The sequence below is a fragment of the Nyctereutes procyonoides genome, unplaced genomic scaffold (genome assembly GCF_905146905.1).
Source record: "Nyctereutes procyonoides isolate TBG_1078 unplaced genomic scaffold, NYPRO_anot_genome, whole genome shotgun sequence".
NCBI classification, from domain to species: Eukaryota; Metazoa; Chordata; class Mammalia; order Carnivora; family Canidae; genus Nyctereutes; species Nyctereutes procyonoides.
In genome coordinates, this window is record NW_026575146.1 from 50154176 (window position 1) to 50174015 (window position 19840).

The window sequence follows — 19840 nt, forward strand, 5'->3', positions numbered from 1 at the left end:
TGCACTGCCGGCTAGAAGACGGAGTGTTTGCAGTCCCACCTTCCCTAGCTCTACCTGCCCAGTCCACCTGTCGCCGGGTCAGGGACGTAGGGAGGCCCGGGGCTGGCCCTCTCCAACTTTCTGTTGCCAGGCCCCGGAGGGCGTGCCAAGGGTAGAGGAGAACCCCACAAAGAGCCGTAGAGTGGCCAGGAAGAAAAAACGGGGCGAGGCAGGTGCCCAGAGACTTGCACACGTCCCCATGGCACGCTGGCGCTCGGCCCGCTCTTCAAGAGAAGAGTAAAGTTGTGGCCAAGCAGAAAGTGGGGGAGAGCGGGTCCGCGCACAGCGCGCAGGAGACCTGAAGGTCCCGGCACTGCCGGGGAGGAGACCGACGTAGTGGCTCCCTCCAGCCGGCCGGGCCGTCCACTGGGGCAGCGCCGAGGGGACCCAGGGGAAGTCTCTCTCGCCTGCCCCCCGCGCGCCGCCCCGCGGCTGCCAGCTCGCCCCAGGGACCCGCCGCCGCTGTCGCCGCCGTCGCCGCTGGGGGTCTCGGCTCCAGGGCTCACCCAGCGGCCCCCTGACAAAAAGAGCATTCTCGGCCGCGGGGGGCGCCGGCTGCTCTGTCCTCTGGAACTTTCTCTGCGCAACTTTTTCGGGGCGGCGCTCGTCCGTGGACCGCGCGGGCTCCAGCACGCGGACCCGGCCAGGGCGGAGGGCGGGCGCAAGGGACGCGCGCGGGGGCCGACCCAGCGTCCGCGTCGGGTCCCGCGCGCCCGCGCCCTCGCCCCCCTGCCCACCGCTCCCGCGAAGCAGGGCCGGGCCAGCGGGCGGGCACGCCGGGGGGCCCAGCCAGCCCGAGCCCGTGCGCCCGCGCGCCCGCGCCGCGCCGCCTGCCCGTGCGCCCGCGCGCCCCAGCCCCGCAGGCCACCGCCGCGCGCCGGGGGCTTCCAGCCGCCTCGGGGGGCCGCAGCCCGCGCCGGCTCCCGCTCCACCCGGCGTCGGCGGCCGCAGCCGGCCGAGAGTGACAAGCAGAAACGGTTCGGCGAAACTCCTGGCCCGGGAGGAAGCAACTAGCGTCGCTCCTCTCTCCAAAAAGCGCCCTCCTGCGTCCCTCCAGAACTCCCGAGAGGCGTCCACACCTTCCCACAACTTTGTACGCCCAAGGCCGTTGGCAGCCCACCTGCGAACGCGAACTCCAGCCCCGCGCCCCGAGAGCCCTCTTCCCGGCTGCGGGGTGCGCTCCCCTCCCCCACCTCCGCAGGCGGCCGGAGGTGGCCGGAGCGGGGACCCTGTCGCTGCCCGCGGGCTCGCTTACCTCGCATGGTGTGGCCGCTCTCCCGCTCCGCGTAGTCATGAAGCTGCTCCCAGCCCGAACCCCGGAGAGCCCAAAAATCCTGCTCAGCACGAGTGAAGAAGGTGGTCGGCCAAGAGCTGCTCCGCCGAGAAAACCATCCCTTTAGGCGGACGCCGTGGCCGGAGGGTGACGTTGGCCGCCGCCGCCGCCGCCGCCGCCGCTATGTTAACAGTTTTGATGATGGTGGTGATGACTGTTTTGATGGTTGTTTGGTTGTTTGTTTTCAGGAAGGGTGGGAAAAAAAGAAAAAAAAAAAGGTGCTGTCTGGCTGGTGCCCGGGTTTTGTTTTGCTTTTGTTTTTCTTTTTTTCTTTCTCTCTAATGTGCTTGCTTTTTAAAGATGCCACCGCCTCCGGCTTAGAAGATTTCTTTTGTGATCACTTGGACTGAGGAGGAGGAGGAAGGGCAGAAGCAGCAGCAGGAGGAGGAGTTGGTGGTGGTTTTGTTAGTTACAAAGAAGAAGGAGAAGGAGCAAGGGGTGGGGGGGGGGGGAAAGGAAACAGAAAAGGAAGAAAGGCGGTGTGGATGGCAGAGCATGTGCGTTTTCACATGACATCTGTGCCTGTTAGCGGATCCAGTGAATTTTCACTGTTCAGTTACAGGGAGGAAGGGAGCGAGAGAGAAAGAGAGGAGAGAGATGGAGAGAGAGAGAGCCGAGAAGGGGCTTATACGCGAGGGCGGGTTTGGCCGGGACTTCCAGGCCCCGCCCGCTGTCAGCGCCGCCGCCTATCAGCGCCCGGCAGCGCTCGGAGGGGCCGGGGCCACGGGGGAGGGGCCGCGAGTCCCGGAGGCGGGCGGGGGCGCGGGACGCGGCGGCCCGCAGCCGGCCCGAGCTGCAACTGGCCGCGGGAGACCGTCCGCCCTGGGCAAAGGAGCGGGCCCGGCCCGAGAGGGGCGCCGACCCGCAGGTGACATTCATCCGACCCAGGAGGAGGGGGCGGGCGCTGACCAGTCCTTTCGGAGGCGACAGACGTGCGGCTCCCCGGGTCCCACGTTCCGTCCGTCTCTCGCAGCCACTGCCTGCCCCGAGAGTGAGCTCGGAGCGTCTGGCAGCGCTCTGCAGAGTCCTCTTTCGGTAAACTCCGAATTTCTGGCGGGGCTTTCGTGGCAGCAAAACGCCCATCAATTTCCATCACGTTGAGCATGACCAAACTGCAGTCCCATGCAAGTGCCATCCGCTTCCTTGAAAACCGTCTCTCAGATGCTTCCCGCCCCGAATCCTAAAAACAGGAAACACGACACACTTAAGATTTCTTCAGGTCTTTTTTAAAATTATTTTTTTAAAAAAAAATGTTTTAATACTTTCTTTCGTCAAGGGAATTTTTATTAGCATTTGCAAAATCTCCTGGCATTGCGCTACCTCTATTCAAGGGTAAGAGCCCCAACTGTGGCTACTTCAGTGATGCCAGGGAAATGGCTGAGGCCAGAGGGATGACTGTGTAAGTGCTGTCTATTTGACAAACGTGTAGGGCTCTAGGAGGGGGGACTCTTAAGCCCCTGGCTTTGAGGAGACACTTATCTATTTATTGGAGACTGACAATTAAACGTGAGTACTTTGTATTCCTTAGGTGAAAACTGTCATCTATGACCATTTATTTGTATTTTGATAAAAATCCAGTGCATATGTCAAAACTGTTCCTTTGCAAGTTTTCCTCTCTCAGTGGACACAGTAAACACATAGTGATCACATCTACCCCCCGCCCCCATCCCCACCATAGTAGGTTAATTGGTCCCCTACAAAGCAGAGAGGGGAGAAATTTGCTTCTTTTACTCAGTCTTAAGCCATTGAGGCTTCTACTCATTAGCGTACCTGTTGGCAGAGCAGGCCTCATCATCATTCACCTGCCCAAATAATTTGATTTTTTGCTCTATTCGTATTATGTCATGTGACAAAAAAAATGCAATGCAAAATTGGCGATTATTTAGTTAATTACTGCACTCTACACTGCCAAGTAGTTTGTCCCTCCCTGTTTAAATAAGAAAATGGATTACTTGCTGAATCCTCCCTAGTGCTAAATTGACTTAGCCCTGCTATATGCCCTTCCATTTGCAAGCCAATGTGTAATTTAGGAAAATTTTAGTATTAAGAGTGAAAGTTGATTGAGTCTTTAATTAAATGAAATGAACAGAAGGAAGTCACTGTTCAGAATAGTTATTCTCTTATAAATACCTTTCCCCTAGATTTGTAATTGACACAGTAGTTAATCTTTTAAGATAATATTTAAGGCTCCCTGGTTTTATCATTTTTAATCAAGTAAAATATATTCATTATAACCACATTAAAGCTGCACTAAGTTATGCCTAATTTAGTTGCTTCATTAAAAATTACTGAATATAAAATAGTCAAGAAACAAATTGTGACTACAACATTTTAATTTTATGTGCTTCAAGCGGAGACACGGGAGTGTTGAAAGTTCCAAAGCCTTTGTAAACACTATAATTATTACTGTTGTGATTATCTTAGATTTCTATTTCTGATTAAGGAGAAATTTTGAAATTCAAGAATTTTAACTCTTTTCTTCTAGTCTTAAGTTCCTGAACATTTACTGAATTCTTAAATTTCTTTTACTGCTGGCTGCAAAATCTGTAATTCTTAAAAAAGATAGTCAACATATATACGACAAGTGCCTTTCTCCCTTCCTTAGCAGTTTTATATGTCCTTTGCTTTGTAGGTTCGACAGTGCATGATTTTGCTTAGAGCTGTATCAAATAGTTTTTAATCTCTTCTGAAAACTTCTGAAAAAAAATTATTAATTAGAAGTAAAGACTTAAATTATATCATTTTTCAAAACTGTATCATATATATCGTGGTACAAAAGTATTTCTTTTTTAGAGTGGAATAAATGTTGATCATTGGTTATATTGTGGTGATCTGGGACATTTTGGATCTTCCTAAAAATTAAAAAAAAAACTGAGCTCTTGAGCTTTCCTAATAAGTTGCAAATTATGTCAACTGAATGGAACCCACTTGTTGTAAAATAAATCTTCAGGACTTAAAGAAATCAGCATTTTCCAGAAAGTCATAAAATACTTATGTATAATCGGATTTTTTTATAACCTGTCTGCCAGCAGCTATCCATATTTTGATTAGCACAGTAAGAATATATTGATATAATGTCCTTGCTCACATGAAGTGCAGTGTGAATTAATTAAGTAAATTGGCATTTACTTAAATGATTATGAAAGTATTTGATTTCCTATAATCTTGAAGCTCTGCTTTTGTCTCTGGGTCTGAAGTATCTTCTTAGTTGATATCTAAATTTTGGTAATTTTAAATAAAAGTCAGTAGATTACATAGCACTGTACTTAATCTCAAGAACTGATATAATTTCACTTATGTTCCTGCTAACCTGCTTTCTGGACATATCCCCACTCCTCGAGTTTAGCTACAAGGCCACAGTGTAATAATGACAAGAAGTATCCTGCCAGAGGCAAGGGTTTATTATGAGCCAACTAGGTAGGTTGAACATGGCATTTGGGATTATTTCAACCCAAAAATGTTTGAACCAAAATAGGAAGTAATGGTTCACCATATGCTGAGCTGGGCAGTCTGTAGAGACTGTATTGAAGAACTATGAATCTTGGAGGAACATTGGCAATATTGATAATAATATTACATTTGGAGTGACTAAAGGATTGGGTGTATAGGGGTGCTATGTGGCTGTGAAAGTTAAGAAGGATATATAAGGCTACCTTAAATATTGGGAAAATGAGGAAAAAATAAGAACCTTAAATATTTAAACCTATTAAAAATGGAAATGGTGAGCTCACTGTTGTTGGAGGCATCCAAGAAAGATTAAGAAGTAAGAAAGATTGAATGAAAAGCTTTGGTAAAGATGCTCTAACATACAGATTTCTCTAGTGGTCTGAAAATTGTTTAGATTAGCTCCCATATCTCCTGCAAGTGTAAGTGTCTTCACACAGAGGCAATTACGACAGCCCCAGCAGCTGCAACAGAGCTTTGCTTCCTAACTCAGAGTGGAAGCTCCATGAGAGCAGGGGCCAGGATTTCCTTAGAGTTTGGAACAGCTCTTGGTACTTTATAGGCACTTGACAATTATTGGTTGAATGGATGCTTTCCACTGTTTTGTCCACTGGATATGAACCAGAAATACATCAAAGACCTGAATAAGATCTCTTCTTAGTTTCTTTCTTTCTTTAAGATTTTATTTATTTATTTATTTATTTATTTATTTATTTATTTATTCACGAGAGACACACAGAGAGAGAGAGAGAGAGAGAGAGGCAGAGACACAGGCAGAGGGAGAAGCCAGGCTCCATGCAGGGAGCCCGATGTGGGACTGGATCCTGGTCTCCAGGATCATGTCCTGGGCTGAAGGCAGGCGCTAAACTGCTGAGTTGCTAATGAATGGGAGGTGGAGCCAAGGGGAAGGAAACGGAAAGAGAAGAGTTTTTTTTGGGTTTTGTTTTCCATTTTAAACTCTCCTAATTTGGGGAAGAAAAAAAATGGTGTTTAGGTTTTGTTACATAATTATAAAAGAAAGCAAAATCTAGTAATTTTCATATTTATTACTATTCTCAGTTTTATCCTCAGTTGGAGAGTCTTCATAAACTTTTAGTGCTTTTAAGTTCTGCTTCATTTTTAAGTGATGGATGCAAATTCAACAAATTTTCAGAATGAAAAAAAGAGAAAATTTGCTAAAAATGTATAGCTGGTGCTTTATGTAAGAAATTCGGAAGACTGTGTGTGGGCCAAAACAAAATGAATCCCAAGATGTGGAATAAGAGGTAAGGTAAGCTTTGGGAAAATGACAAAATAAACAGATTAAGGGAGGGAAGAAGCTAACATTTATTGGATGAACTACACTATCTATCAGCCTATCTGATTTCTATTTCCTTAAAAAGCCTACATGGTGTGTATTATTTCTCACTCTCCTAACCCCTGCCTTCTTTTAAGATAAAGAAACACAGGCTCAGAAAGGTCAAGTAGCTTGCCTAAGATCACAAATCCAAAAATCTTGGGACCGTGAATCAAACCCAGATGTAGCCTCTAAAAGTCTAAGTTCCATAAGTACAGGAACCTTCCTGATTTTTTTTTTTTTTCAGTGCTGAATCCCCAGAATCTAGCATCTTACTTGACAAACAGTAGATGCTCAAAATACACTTGTGGATGAATAATGGATATTTTAACTCTTGTCCTCTGCAGAGTATGGCATGTCCACACACTCTATGACTGAAAGTAGTTATTTGCTAACTGCCATTAAATAAAAAAAAATGGTGAATTTTGACTTTGAAGATAAAAGGATACTGTGAAAAGTTTATTTAATAATTATCTAATGACTGATTCAGGTCCATCATAGAGTCTAGGAAATACCTTTGTAATAAATATTTCAGGTCGTAGATAATGTGGACCTGAATTAAAATGACATCAGTAAAAATGAAAGAAAAAAAGAGGAAAGGTTGGGTATATTTTGACAGGCAAAAGCTACAAAGTCTAATTCATGATGATATGGTGGTGCTGGTGGTCAGTGTTCTGGTTAAGGTGAGGGAGAAGTCAAACTAAATCTTCATGAGTAGGAAGCTGGTAGAATGAATATACCATTAGTAGAACTAAGGAAGGAAGAGTAGGTTCTTGAATAAGTAGAGGAAAATGCTGAGATTAATTTTCAGTTTTGGTGTGTATTGGTGACAATGTCCAACAGATCGTTGGGTATGTACAACTGGAGATTTGGAAATTGTAAAGAGGGGATCCCTGGGTGGCGCAGCGGTTTGGCGCCTGCCTTTGGCCTAGGGCGCGATCCTGGAGACCCGGGAGTTGATACTGTAGTAGAGAAGTCAAAGTAGGGAAGAGTTTCAAGAAAAAAGGAATGATCAACAATGTCAGATAGGCAGAGAACTCAAAAGCCATCAAGTATGTTGATGAGGAAGTTATTAGTGATTCTCAGGAAACTTTCAGGCCTGAAGAGGGAAGAGCTATTAAGACATGGATGGGGCAGCCTGGGTGGCTCAGAGGTTTAGCGCCACCTTCAGCCCAGGGCTGAAGATCCTGGAGACCCGGGATCAAGTCTCATGTCAGGCTCCCCACATGGAGCCTGCTTCTCCCTCTTCCTGTGTCTCTGCCCCCCTCTCTCTTTGTGTGCCTCTTATGAATAAATAAATAAAATCTTAAAAAAAAAAAGACATGGATGGATGCAAGGAAGTGTTTGGATTATCCTTTCAAGTTGTTTGGTGCATGGGAGAGGGGGTGGACCTTTAGTTTTAAAAGATGGTAGATGAAGTTTTCTTTCTCTCTTTCTACACACACACACACACACACACACACACACACCAGATTTCTTTCCTTCTATATAAATTTGGGACTGAACAAAATGGGTAATTTTAAATATAAAAATAGAGTCTGAAGAAATGAGATCAGAGGTCATGGGTTAGCTTTGGTAAGGGAACCTTTTATTCTGAGGCTAAAATCAAGGAACAGAATAGATAAATACAGAGCAACTATGCAGAGTTACCAAGGTTTGAAGGCACATGTAGAGGGAAAATATTGATGTCTGGAGCTCAGTTAGCAATAAATTTACCCGTAAAATCCCATGCAAGTCACATTATTTCTGTATCCTATTTTTCTCATTATACAGTGAGTATCTTCTTTTTTTTTAAGTTGTTATTTAAATTTCAGTGTTTTTTGTTTTTTTTTTTTTTTAAAGATGAGAGACAGAGAGGCAGAGACACAGACAGAGGAAGAAGCAGGCTCCTTGCAGGAAGCCGGATGTGGGACTCGATCCTGGGACTCCAGGATTACACCCTGAGCCAAAGGCAGACGCTCAACCACTGAGCCACCCAGGCATCCTGAAATTTTAGTTGTTAACATAGAGTGTAATATAAGTTTCAGGCATACAATATAATGATTCAACACTTCCATACATCACCCAGCGTTCATCATGAGTGCAGTGAGCATCTTAAGGATAATGACTCTGTCATTTTCAGTTTCATATCCAGCACCTGGTGTTCTAAACTGCTTGTTTAATGGTTTGTTCAATCTGAGAGTTAGATCATTAGTGAAACTTTTGTCTCAGTTTAGTACTTGTCTTGTTATCATATTTTGGTAACTCCCTTCCAATTTTTTATTATGATCCTTAAAGACTTAAATATAACAAATCCCCATATATAAGCTAGATTGGGTGGATCTCTTTTTGTTGCAATCATACAAGCTCTATCAAAATAGGCTGATTCAAAAAAACATCAAAGGAACTAAGTATTGGGCTGCCAGTGTGTCTCAGAGACTAAATAGTAAGAGATGAGTTATGCTGTATTTTATGGATCTATATTAAGACATTTTAAGAGTTCTTTAGAATAAATGCCTGTGAATAGCTAATGGGATTACTTTTAAAAATAAGGTTAGTCCAGAATGAATTTAAATGTATAAAAATGCTTAGCCAAAAAAACAGAAAGTACACTAACATTTTAATAGAGAATAACTAAAGGAACTAGAGGGATAGTGAAGATTATAATGTTTCATGCTATGTATCTTGTACTGTTTGATTGTTTGATTTATTTACAAGAAGTGGATATTCCTAGTGTGTATGTGCATATATGATAAAAAAGTTTTTTTTTTTTTTTTCAAGAAGACCAAAGTAGAAAAAACGGAGATTAGTACAGGGGACTTCGCTTACCAAAACTTACTCTACAGTCATTCCAATAAAATTAAGATATATTGTCACAAAAGTAGATAAGTATTAGAGCATACAGGAATTGAGCTAAGACTATGAGAACTTTATATAAAAATCAAAATGGAATTTAGGTTCAGATTAGAAAATATGATACGTTTTCATATTATGGGTAATGCTAGATTTCTATTTCATATCGCATACAAAAGTACATTTCAGATGGATTAGCGATTTAAATAAAATATATAAGTACAAACCTAAAATAATAAAATTACGTTTCTGTGTATATTTGTATAAAGTTTTGGGTAGGGGGAAACTTTTCCAAATTAATAAGCCCAGCTCCTATAAATTCAGGAGCATCCAAGAATTTAGATGTATTTTCCTGTATAAAAATTAAAAAATGAATATTTAAATGGCAAGAGGCCCCAAAATAAAGTGAAAATGCACAATAGACTGGAGAGAATATTGCCACACAAATAATAAAACTTCTATAAAAATGCATACAAACCTGCAAATTGTAAGAATTAGACAAAAAAAAAAAAAAAAAAAACCCAAAACTGGGGTTGGTAGAGAAAAAAGGGGAACTGCTTAATGGAGATTTTTTTTTCCTGATGGTTTTTGCTACAGGTGAGCAGTTTCTCCTTTGTGTTTGTTTGTATCTCTGTCAATGCTCCTGAAAAGCCCCTTTCTAAATCACCTGACAAAACTTTACGATCATTTCTTGTGTTTATTAAAATATGAATTAGAATGCAAATGGAAGATTTTATATAATTTCATCTTAGCTGTTGATCCACTGCAAAGTTTATCCTAAATTGACTACTTTTCTCTATATTCCCGCCTCTCAATTCAAGCTAATGTCCTTCACCTCCCCAGCTGGATACCATGTTCTCAGAGTTTTTCTCTCTACCTTTACTTTTGCTTCTTAACCTATATATTTTCCAACTGGCAGCTAGAGAGAACTTTTAAAAAAATTAAGTCAAACAATAAATAACCTCTTGCTAAAACATCTTAGTGTCTTTCCATTACATTTAGGAATAACCCATACTGCTTACCATGGTTTAGAAGGAGGGCAGAAACATTCTGGTTTGAACTGACACCCAGAATTATTACTAGAAGTGCCCCCTTTCATTCTCAAAAGTGTTCCAGTCTGAGCAATACATGATATAGTTGCCCTAATTATAAAGCTCTGCTGCCTTAAAGGTTATGTTTTCACAGAAAATAGTCCCTCGTCATACCACCTAAAAGAGCACTCATTTACAATTCTTTTTCAGAGCATGTCTTTGTGGTCTTTATAGCACAGATCATAATTTATGATTATTTTTTGCCTTTTCTTGTTATTATCTAATGGAGGAAATTAAATTAATTTATAATTAATATTATTATTTGCCCCATGAGGCAAGGACCACATCTCTGTTGTTTTGTATTATATCATCAAGGCCTGGTATGATGCCTGATACCTAGACTGCTTCATAGGAGTTTGTTCAGTAATCAACCATTTGGACTAATTGTTAAAATTTAAGCGATATAAGTAATAATTTTTGTTTTTCTTTTGAAAATTTGATCCAGGGCAGCCCCTGTAGCTTAGCGGTTTAGCGCTGCCTTTGGCTCAGGGCCTGATCCTGGAGACCTGGGATCGAGTCCCATGTCAGGCTCCCTGCATGGAGCCTGCTTCTCCCTCTGCCTGTCTCTCTCTCCCTATCACTCTCTCTCAAAAAAAATTTTTTGACAATTTGATCCATACATTTGCTTAGATGTCTTCATGTCTCATTATGGGCATGTTTTAAAAAAAATTGGGATATTCAGTTTTTCTTTTTAAGATAATTGGTATGTATCAGGATGATTAAGTATATCAGTTCCGAAGTAAAATGAAACAAAACAACAACAAAAAACAAAAGTTGTTTTTCTGTTCTAGATCTGTTACTTTCTTTCCTTTTTAAAGATTTTATTTATTTATTCATGAGAGACACAGAGAGAGAAGCAGAGACTTAGGCAGAGGGAGAAGCAGGCTCCCTGCAGGGAGCCCAATGTGGGACTCGATCCCAGGACCCTGGGATCACACCCTAAGCCAGAGGCAGATGGTCAACTGCTGAGCCACCCAGGCATCCCCAGATCTGTTATTTTCCATGTAAACTGGTAGTTAACCTAAAATGCAATTAAAAGAATATGTAAAATGGGACTTACAAACTCAAAAGGATAAAATGAGATATACTAACATAATGCTTAGCACATCATAACCATACAAAAATCATCAACTATTTATAATCTTATTACTTGCTTGTGGAAAATCTGTTTAATGAATTAGCAACGACAAATGTTTCAATTCAGGTCAATTAGATATTGTTGCCCATCTTACTTCCCAGCTACTTCTATGCGAAAGCACAGAATATAAACTAATTTATAATTTACCACATTATTAGTTGTTTTCAATTTGATTTTTCCCAATTGCTCTATGACTCTGCTTTTTTTTTTTTTTTTTACTTTTTTCTATCTTTGAATTAATCAGTTTTGGATTACTCCGTTTATTTTTCTTCTATTGGCATGCTGGTTACACATCCTTTATTATTCTTTTGGTATTCTCCTAGAGATTCAACATGTGTCTTTTCGATTATGAGAACAAATATAAATTAGTACTCTTATTACATTCCAGTCAATGCTAAGACTTAGAACACTGAATGTGTGAAGCTTCCCCAACCCTCTGAGTGACATTAGTGTTATTATTATCATGTATTTAGGTTCTACCTATATTTTAAATGCTATAAAATATTATTAATACTGTTATTACTATTCTGTATCATCAGCATTCGTTCAGATTTGCCCCAAATTTAGTCATATAATTTTTTTTCCTGCATTTTTGTGTTTCTCTTTGGGATCATTTTCCTTCTGCTTGAAGAACTACTTTTAGCATTCCTTTTCATGTTGGCTGCTGCTGCTGAAAATGCTCAGTCTTTGGTTATCTAGTAATGTCTATGTTGCTTCATTTTTGAAAGATGGTTTCACTGGTTGCCATATTTTTTTTTTCTTTTTTCTTTTCTTTTTTCTTTTTTCTTTTTTTTCCACACCCTCCTCATGTCATTCCATTGTCTTCTGTCTGACATCTTTTCTGTTCAGGAGTCAGTTCTCAAATGTTGTGGCTGTTCTTTTGAAAATAACATATCTTCCCTTTTGGTCCTTTTGGGATTTTTCTCTTTGTCTTCAGTTGTCTTACTGTGATGTGCATAGATGTGGTTTTCTTTTCAATTGCCCAGTCTGGAGTTTGAAACACCCTTTGAATCTATGGCTTGGTTTCTTTCATCAGTTGGAAAGTTCTTGACATTTACTGTTAAATATTGTCCTTTCCACATTCCCTCTGTCTTCTCCTTCAGGAGGGAGATGGCATTACATGTATGTTCTAGGTATGGCATATATGTCTGTATGTGTGTGTATGTTTTGACTTTATCCCATCTGTTCTTTTCACTCTTACTACATAGTTTCCATCCTTTTTGCTCTCCAGGCTTCCATCAGGGTAATTAATTTTTACCTAACTTCTAGCTCACTAATGCTTTCCTCAGCTGTATCTTCCAGTTTATTGTTAAACCTATTTGCTCTTCATTTCAATTATTATATTTTTTAGTCCTAGAATTTGGTTCTTTTTTTTAATATAGATTTCTGCTATCTGGTAAAATGCTCCATCTTGTCATCCTTTTTTTAAAAAGTTTAATTTCCATATAGTTAACACAGTGTTATATTAATATCAGGTGTACAATATGATGATTTGAGAGTTCTATACATTACTCAATGCTCATCATAATAAGCATGTTCTTAATTCCTTTCACCTATTTCATTTATTTTGTTGAACATGTGACTACATTACTATTTTTAAATCCATGCTGACAATTTCAATATCATGGTTGTTTTTTAATTTTTGTTTATTCACCAGAATTTTTTTTTGAAATTCTGGACACAGTCTATTATTACAGAGCCTAGTGGTCTAACTGGCAGTTGAAATGCTACTTTTCACCCTAGCATTTATCTTTCTCTGTATCGGTGTAAACTGAAATGGACAAAGAAAACAGAGGTGAAGACAATTCTGAAGATCTGAATTTGAAAAAAAAAAATGTTGAAAGACAAGCATGTAGACTAAATGATCCAGGGATTTTCCCTTAAGATTAAAGAACTTCCTGTATGTTTCCAGTTCTCAAATATCAAAATTGTTATTGGCTATTGCTGCATGTTCATGATATCACTAAAAAGACTACTCTCGTCTCAACTCATTCACCAAAGTCAGATCATTTCTCAATGCATAGTGTTTTCATCATTTCTATTGGGAAAATGGGAAATAGATGGGAATCTGCATTTTGCTTAAGATGTTCTGAGATTTCATCCTTGGTACTTACTACCACATTTCTTTCCTTAAAATAAAGAATATACAGCCAACCAGAGCTACCTCAGGGACCAAGATTATAATCACCATGCAACATCCCTTAGAATGAATTCACATACATGCCATGGGATTGCCCAGTTTGAATGCTTGGCAGACCTAGGGCTGACGGCATTTTGATAAATGATGCACATACATAATTTGAAAATCTGAAATGCATTGGCAGAGATCAGGAGATGTTTGTGTTAATGAAAGCATGATTTTCTGGATCAAAGCAGACAAGGGAGGCCCGATTCTCTCAGATGAGGAAGGCTGCAAAATCTGTTTAGTGAATGAAAAGAGAGGTTGTTGGGAGATGAGCTCTTTAAGTCAGGGCAAAATACGTTATCAATCGAAGCCAATTTCAAATAGTCCATCCTCTCTGGAGGACACTGGCAGGAAAGGGATGAACTCAGCATGCTTTTTAAAAACTCTAAGCAAGTATATCAGACCTCTCTAGTGGGACACTTACAATCACAGTCAGCTGGTATGAAAATCTGGAGAAAGAATGTTATGTTTTATTTGAGTGTAAATTCTGTTCAACTCCACAGCCAGGACTTAGAAGAGGGAGAGAGAAAAGTATGACCATGAGCTTGGGGATGGGAATAAATAAGAGAGAAGGATGAGAATTCAGGGATTTCAAAAGCCTTGAGAGGAATGGGAAAGGGATATGATGTCTTTCATAGAGTGATAACTAATGTGTATTGTATATTTAGTGGGACATGTTTCAGATCAGTCATTCTGTGATGAATGAGGAAACACTGGGCTAGGGCATAAAATGGAAAGGATCAAAGGAAGAAGGGATAAAGAAAAAAGGGAAGTGGGTGAGAGAGCAGTGGAAGCTTTCTTTGTTTGGATCCACTTACTGGTTTCTGCTAAGGGTAGTTGATTACTGTGGAGAGTTGATTGGTTTCCTGAGTAGTGCCTGAAGGATTATTTATTTGTTTGTTTGTTTTTTAAGATTTTATTTATTCATGAGAAACACAGTGAGAGAGGCAGAGACACAGGCAGAGAAGCAGGCTCCCTGCAGGAGCCTGCGGGACTCAATCCCAGGATCCTGGGGATCACACCCTGAGCTGAAGGCAGATGCTCAACCACTGAGCCACCCAGACGTCCCTTTGTATTTTTGGCAATTCAGTCCTAAGCTACCAGTGCCTATCTTCAATCACTATGATCTACATGGGGAAGAAAGAGTGATAGGCTTTTATACTTACGTTTATCTACAACACATAAATCTGTAACCAATAATACAGGACTTTTAAAATTCACAATCTCCAGATAAAGTTTCAGAAAAAGGACTTTGTTTTTCTTTACTGCAAAGGAAACACATAGCTATTTATTAACTAAGCTGTTTTATGGTTTTCTAAAAATTTTGGGTAAAGTTAGTATTGTTCATTTGGAAATATACTTGAACTTAAAAAAATTAGTGCTATGAGACAGCTATTAACTTAAAAAAGGGCAAACAAATTCCTTCCACGTGCCAGTGAATTGACAAGAGGTATAATACATTCAAGTGAATCATTCCCCCCCCCCCCATTGGATAGGTTTGTTACAGTCAAAGTACAGGAGAAATGGGAACAGAGAATGTTTCTAAAGAAATTATTTTTGCTGGTCTCAAGTCTCAAAGAGTTATGTAATCAAAGCAGAAAAGTATGGCTTTGAAAATAATTTGTCATGTCATACTTTAACACACGTGCAAGTGTGTCCCCAGAGAAGGCTTGTACAGCTCATGTGTTTAAACTCAAGTTAAGTTGATAAACAGTTGTAGAGTCTTGCTCAGATCTTGTATTCGCTATCTTTGATTCTGAAGATATTGGCTGAATGTAAATGAAATATGTAAGAGGAGGGGTTTAAGGCAACCAGCAGGCATGTTTTTCTGCCCCACTCCAAGGGGTGGGTGGCATTCATTTCCTGCCCTCACAGATTTGAGAAGGAAGGAAAGTATCCAGCAGAGGGCACAGTGCTGGAGTCAGCCATGGTTTAACCACCACCTTAAATCTACTGGCTAAAGGGAGCTGAAGCACCAGACCACAAAGAAGTGATGGTTAAAAGGGGCTAGCACCTTCCCATGCTTAGGGAGCCAAATTAATATTTTATTTTCAAGTCCATTGAGCCCAAAATAAAGTATACAAAACCGACCATATTCACCTGCCTTATTAGCTGTTACTCATTTTTTTTAAATTAGAGACTATATCAAGGAGAAACTACCAGGAAAATATCAAAAAACGATTAATTTCTCATAAGTGCCTTCAATCCAGAATAGTTTATTACAGTATGTCTTATCTTTCTCATAGAAATATAATCAACTATACAGTCAATTATTTTCTTTATCTTCTTTTTTTTTTAAAGATTTTATTTATTTATTCATGAGAGACACTGAGAGAGAGAGGCAGAGGTAGAAGCAGTTTCCCTGCAGGGGACTGGATCTCAGGACCCTGGATCATGACCTGAGCCAAAGGCAGATGCTCAATCACTGAGCCACCCAGGTGCTCTGTTTGTTTGTTTTCTGGCTTACTCTATGTTTATTCCATTTAAATATTGAAATACTAGATCTTTAACAACATAGCTACACATCAGTCTTCTTATGTTATGGGGCTACCTCTTCCGGGCAGTAAGAACTCCTTACATTAGCTCTATGGGAATATTAGAAAGTCTAAGGAAAAGGCAAGCAGGCTTTGATCCTGTGGGCAAACACAGTGCCTGCAAGGACTCTGGAAGTGATAGGAAGATGTGGCTGATATAGTTCAAACAACTGGGATGAAACTCAAGAAAGGAAAAAATGAATTATTTTTTAAAAGCAGACATCGTAAAGCCATTGCTATGTTTACAGGCAGGTTTTTCATTCGTTTAAAAATTCAATGAATACAGATTTAAGTAAAGTCTGACATTTCAATCACCAATACATTTCAACAGAGTTCAGACCTTGAGTAAATTGTTGTAAAGACAATGGAAATGGTTAAAAGTCCAATACTTACTGAATTAGGAATGCTTCTATAAACTATTCTAAGATATACATAAGCCTGAACCTTTTGCTTTAAAATTTATGTGGAAAATTTTTAAGAATTTTACAAATGAAAGGAAATAATCCGTAGCCAAAAGTTAAGCAAACTCAGTAAAAAACAAAACTACAATTTACTAATAAGACGCTCTTGTGAACCATATTCAAATGATTATTTTTAATACTTTTTTTTCTAGCAGTTTAGGTTTACAGAAAAATTGAACAGAAAGAAGAGTTCCCATATGCCCCCACACTCCACTCCTAGAACAATTTCTCATTTTAATAACATCTTGTATTACTGTGATAGTTTTTCTGTTTTACAATTAATGAACCAATATTAATACATTATTATTAACTAAAGTCCATCCTTTACATTAGGGTTCACTCTTTGTGGTGTACACTCTAGGGGTTGTGACAGAGTTCTTTAACTGCTCTAAAAATCCCCTGTGGGCCACCTATTCATCTCTCCATCTTTCTCCCCACCCCAGATCCCTGGCAACCACTGATCTTTTTACTCTCTCCATAGTTTTGTATTTTCCAGAATGCCATGGAGTTGAAATCACACAGTATGTAGCCTTTTTGGATTGGCTTCTTTCACTGAGCCATATGCATTGAAGTTTCCTCTATGTCTTTTCGTGGTTTGATCACTCTTTTTTTTTTAAGTAGTGAATAATATTTCACTGTCTGGATATAAAACAGTTGATTTATCCCTTTACTCACTGGAGGATATTTCCCTGAATTTCCCCTTGGAGCTCTATAGAGGTAAGAATGGAGTTTGTGAATGACAGGACCAGTTTATTTATTTATTTTATTTATTTATTTTTTAAATTATTATAATTTTTTTTACAGGACCAGTTTAATTTGGATGAATTAAATAGGGAGTTTTGTTTCTTTTTCTTTTCTTTTCTTTTTTTTAAGATTTTATTCATTTATTCATGACAGACACAGAGAGAGAGAGAGGCAGAGACACAGGCAGAGGGAGAAGCAGGTTCCATGAAGGGAGGCCAATGTGGGACTTGATCCCCCTGTCTCCAGGATCACACCCTGGGCTGAAGGCGGCGCTAAACTGCTGAGCCACCGGGGTTGCCCCGGAGTTTTGTTTCTGTTTCAGTTTTGTTTTACAGGATAAGAAGCCACAGGTAGATAGGTCAGTGTGATGTCTTGGTGATGCCATCAGGGACACAGGTGTCTGCTGTCTTTTCCTCAGACCCTTATAGGATATGGCTTTTGTCCTCATACTTTTCCCTGAAGATCTCAAGATATTTTCTCTACCTCCTGCATGATGTCAGGAACAAGGGAAAGGCAGAGGGCAAAAGGTGCATGCCAGCTAATGGTCTTCCCTGAGAGAGAGAAAAGTGGCCCTTGGCAGGACGGAACTGGCCTGGCACTATCAACAGGCCTTGGTGTTGCTAGGAGCTGGCTTGGCACGTACAGCCAGGCCTTGACAACTAAAGAGACAGTACTGGAGATACCAGAATTATTCAGAGGGTTGAAGAGAAAAGATGTGAAAAAAAAAATTGACTATTCACAACTTGAGCTAGATCTCACCTTACTCCACAGTACACTACCCAAATGACCACTGTAAATATGGCCAAGAAGTTAAATTCACTCTCAGTTTGGATTATTTAAATAGTTTCAGAAAAAAAAAAAAACTGAGAGAGCAAATGGAAAACTGTGAAATAGTTATATTTGCAAATAGAAGAACCTTGTTTTGACATTTTCTTAAATAACCAAAATTTATTCTTAAAACATTAAATAACACAAGTGATACATAAACACATATGCATTAAAGAAGATTCAAATAATACAAAGTGTATGGTGTAAAAATGACAATCCCCTTTCCCTTCCTTCACTAGCAAGAACAACCGCTACAATATTAGTGCATTTATTAGAAGACATTTCACTTTACATTCATACTCATAATTTTAGTTTTTCTTTTGCATATATGTCTCATAACCCATGTGACATAAATGTGTCTCTGTGTGTATATATACACGCACATAATATATATGTAACATATTCTACAAATTGCTCTTTTTGTCCCATAGCAAATAGAGCTGCTAGGTCTAAGTGTTTAACATTTAACATTTTGGTAGATATGGCCACCCCGAAAATGTCTGTTTCCAATTTTGATCTCACAATGGTGTACAATGCATTCATCTTCTATCTACCCTCACCAACCCAGAATCATTCTCCCATTTAGCACTTTGTATCCATTGCTGTTTTATTTTGCATTTCCCTGATCACCACTGATGGTGATGATCTTTCCATATGTTGATGGGCCTTTAGAAATTGTTGTATCTATTATCTTCATCATTCTCTTGCTGATTTGTAGGGATTGTTTTATATGGTGTGAATAGTAATCCTTGGTGATAAACATGTATGTTGCAAACATTTCTGTCTGCGTGCAGCTTATCTTCTAACCTATTTATGATGTCTTTTTTCCCTCAGTTTTTCTTCTAAGGGATTTTATATAATGACTTAAAAATATTTTCCTTTCAACTTCTGGGTTTTGTGTTTGTTTTAAAGATTATATTTATTTATTCTGGGGGGGGGAGAGGGGCATAGAGAGACACCATTCAAAGCAGACTCCCTGCAGAGCACAGAGCCCAACATAGGGCTCTATCTCACGACCCCAAGATCATGACTTGAGCCAAAATTAAGAGTTAATTTCTTAACTGACTGAGCTACCCAAGTGCCTTATGTTTTTTTTTTAATGAAAATTTTTCTCACCTAATCCCCTGATTATAAAAATATTTTGCCCTATTTTATTTAAATATTTTATAGTTTGGCTTTAGGTTTATTGCAGAATCTGAGCTCTCTTTTTTGCTGTGCTGTAAGTAGGAATCTAACTTATCTTTAACTACTTGGTGTAATGGGGTCAGAATGCTTAAGTCTGTTTTCCAGCTCTGCTATTTGCTTGTAGTTCTGAATTACTTGACTCTCTAGGCCTCAGTTTTAGCATTACAAAATGTGTATAATACTTTTATCTACCTTTTAAGATTGTGGGATGGATGGCATGAGTTATTACATGAAAAACACTTAAAATGGGAATAGTATAAACCCTTCTTCATTTATATTTAGTTCTGCCCCATACCCCTAAAAACTCAAAATCTGAAATAAAAAAGCAACAAAACAAATCCAATCCTTTCTCTAGTGAATTGATATACAATATTTAATTTATATTACATAAATGGATCTGTTTTTTATTCTATTCTGTTTCATTGAGCTTTCCGTCAATTCCCTCTGTTTTAATTGCTATAACTTTAAGATATATTTGCTCTCTGGAAGGGCATAAGCCTCTCACTGTTCTTCTTCTTTTTTTTAATTGGCATTCTTGTGTATGTTTTTTTTTTTTTTGTACAGATGAGTTTTAGAATTATCTTGTTAAGTTCCATAGGCGATATCTTGTTGAGTTCAATAAGAAATCTTAAGTTCCATTCAAATTTGGTTTAAGATTCCATTACATTTATAAATTACTTCAGGGAGAAT

The 19840-nt window shown here is 39.7% G+C and overlaps 1 protein-coding gene across 1 annotated transcript in view; it reads right to left on the minus strand.

The window, feature by feature from the left end:
• The window catches only part of RORB (RAR related orphan receptor B), a 185940-nt gene extending 184595 nt beyond the window's left edge, over positions 1–1345 (minus strand). The window contains exon 1 of the mRNA XM_055311081.1: positions 1295–1345. Coding sequence (XP_055167056.1) covers positions 1295–1301 — 7 coding nt within the window. The 5' untranslated portion in view covers positions 1302–1345. The remainder of the gene's footprint in view (positions 1–1294) is intronic.
• Positions 1346–19840: the final 18495 nt, after the last annotated feature.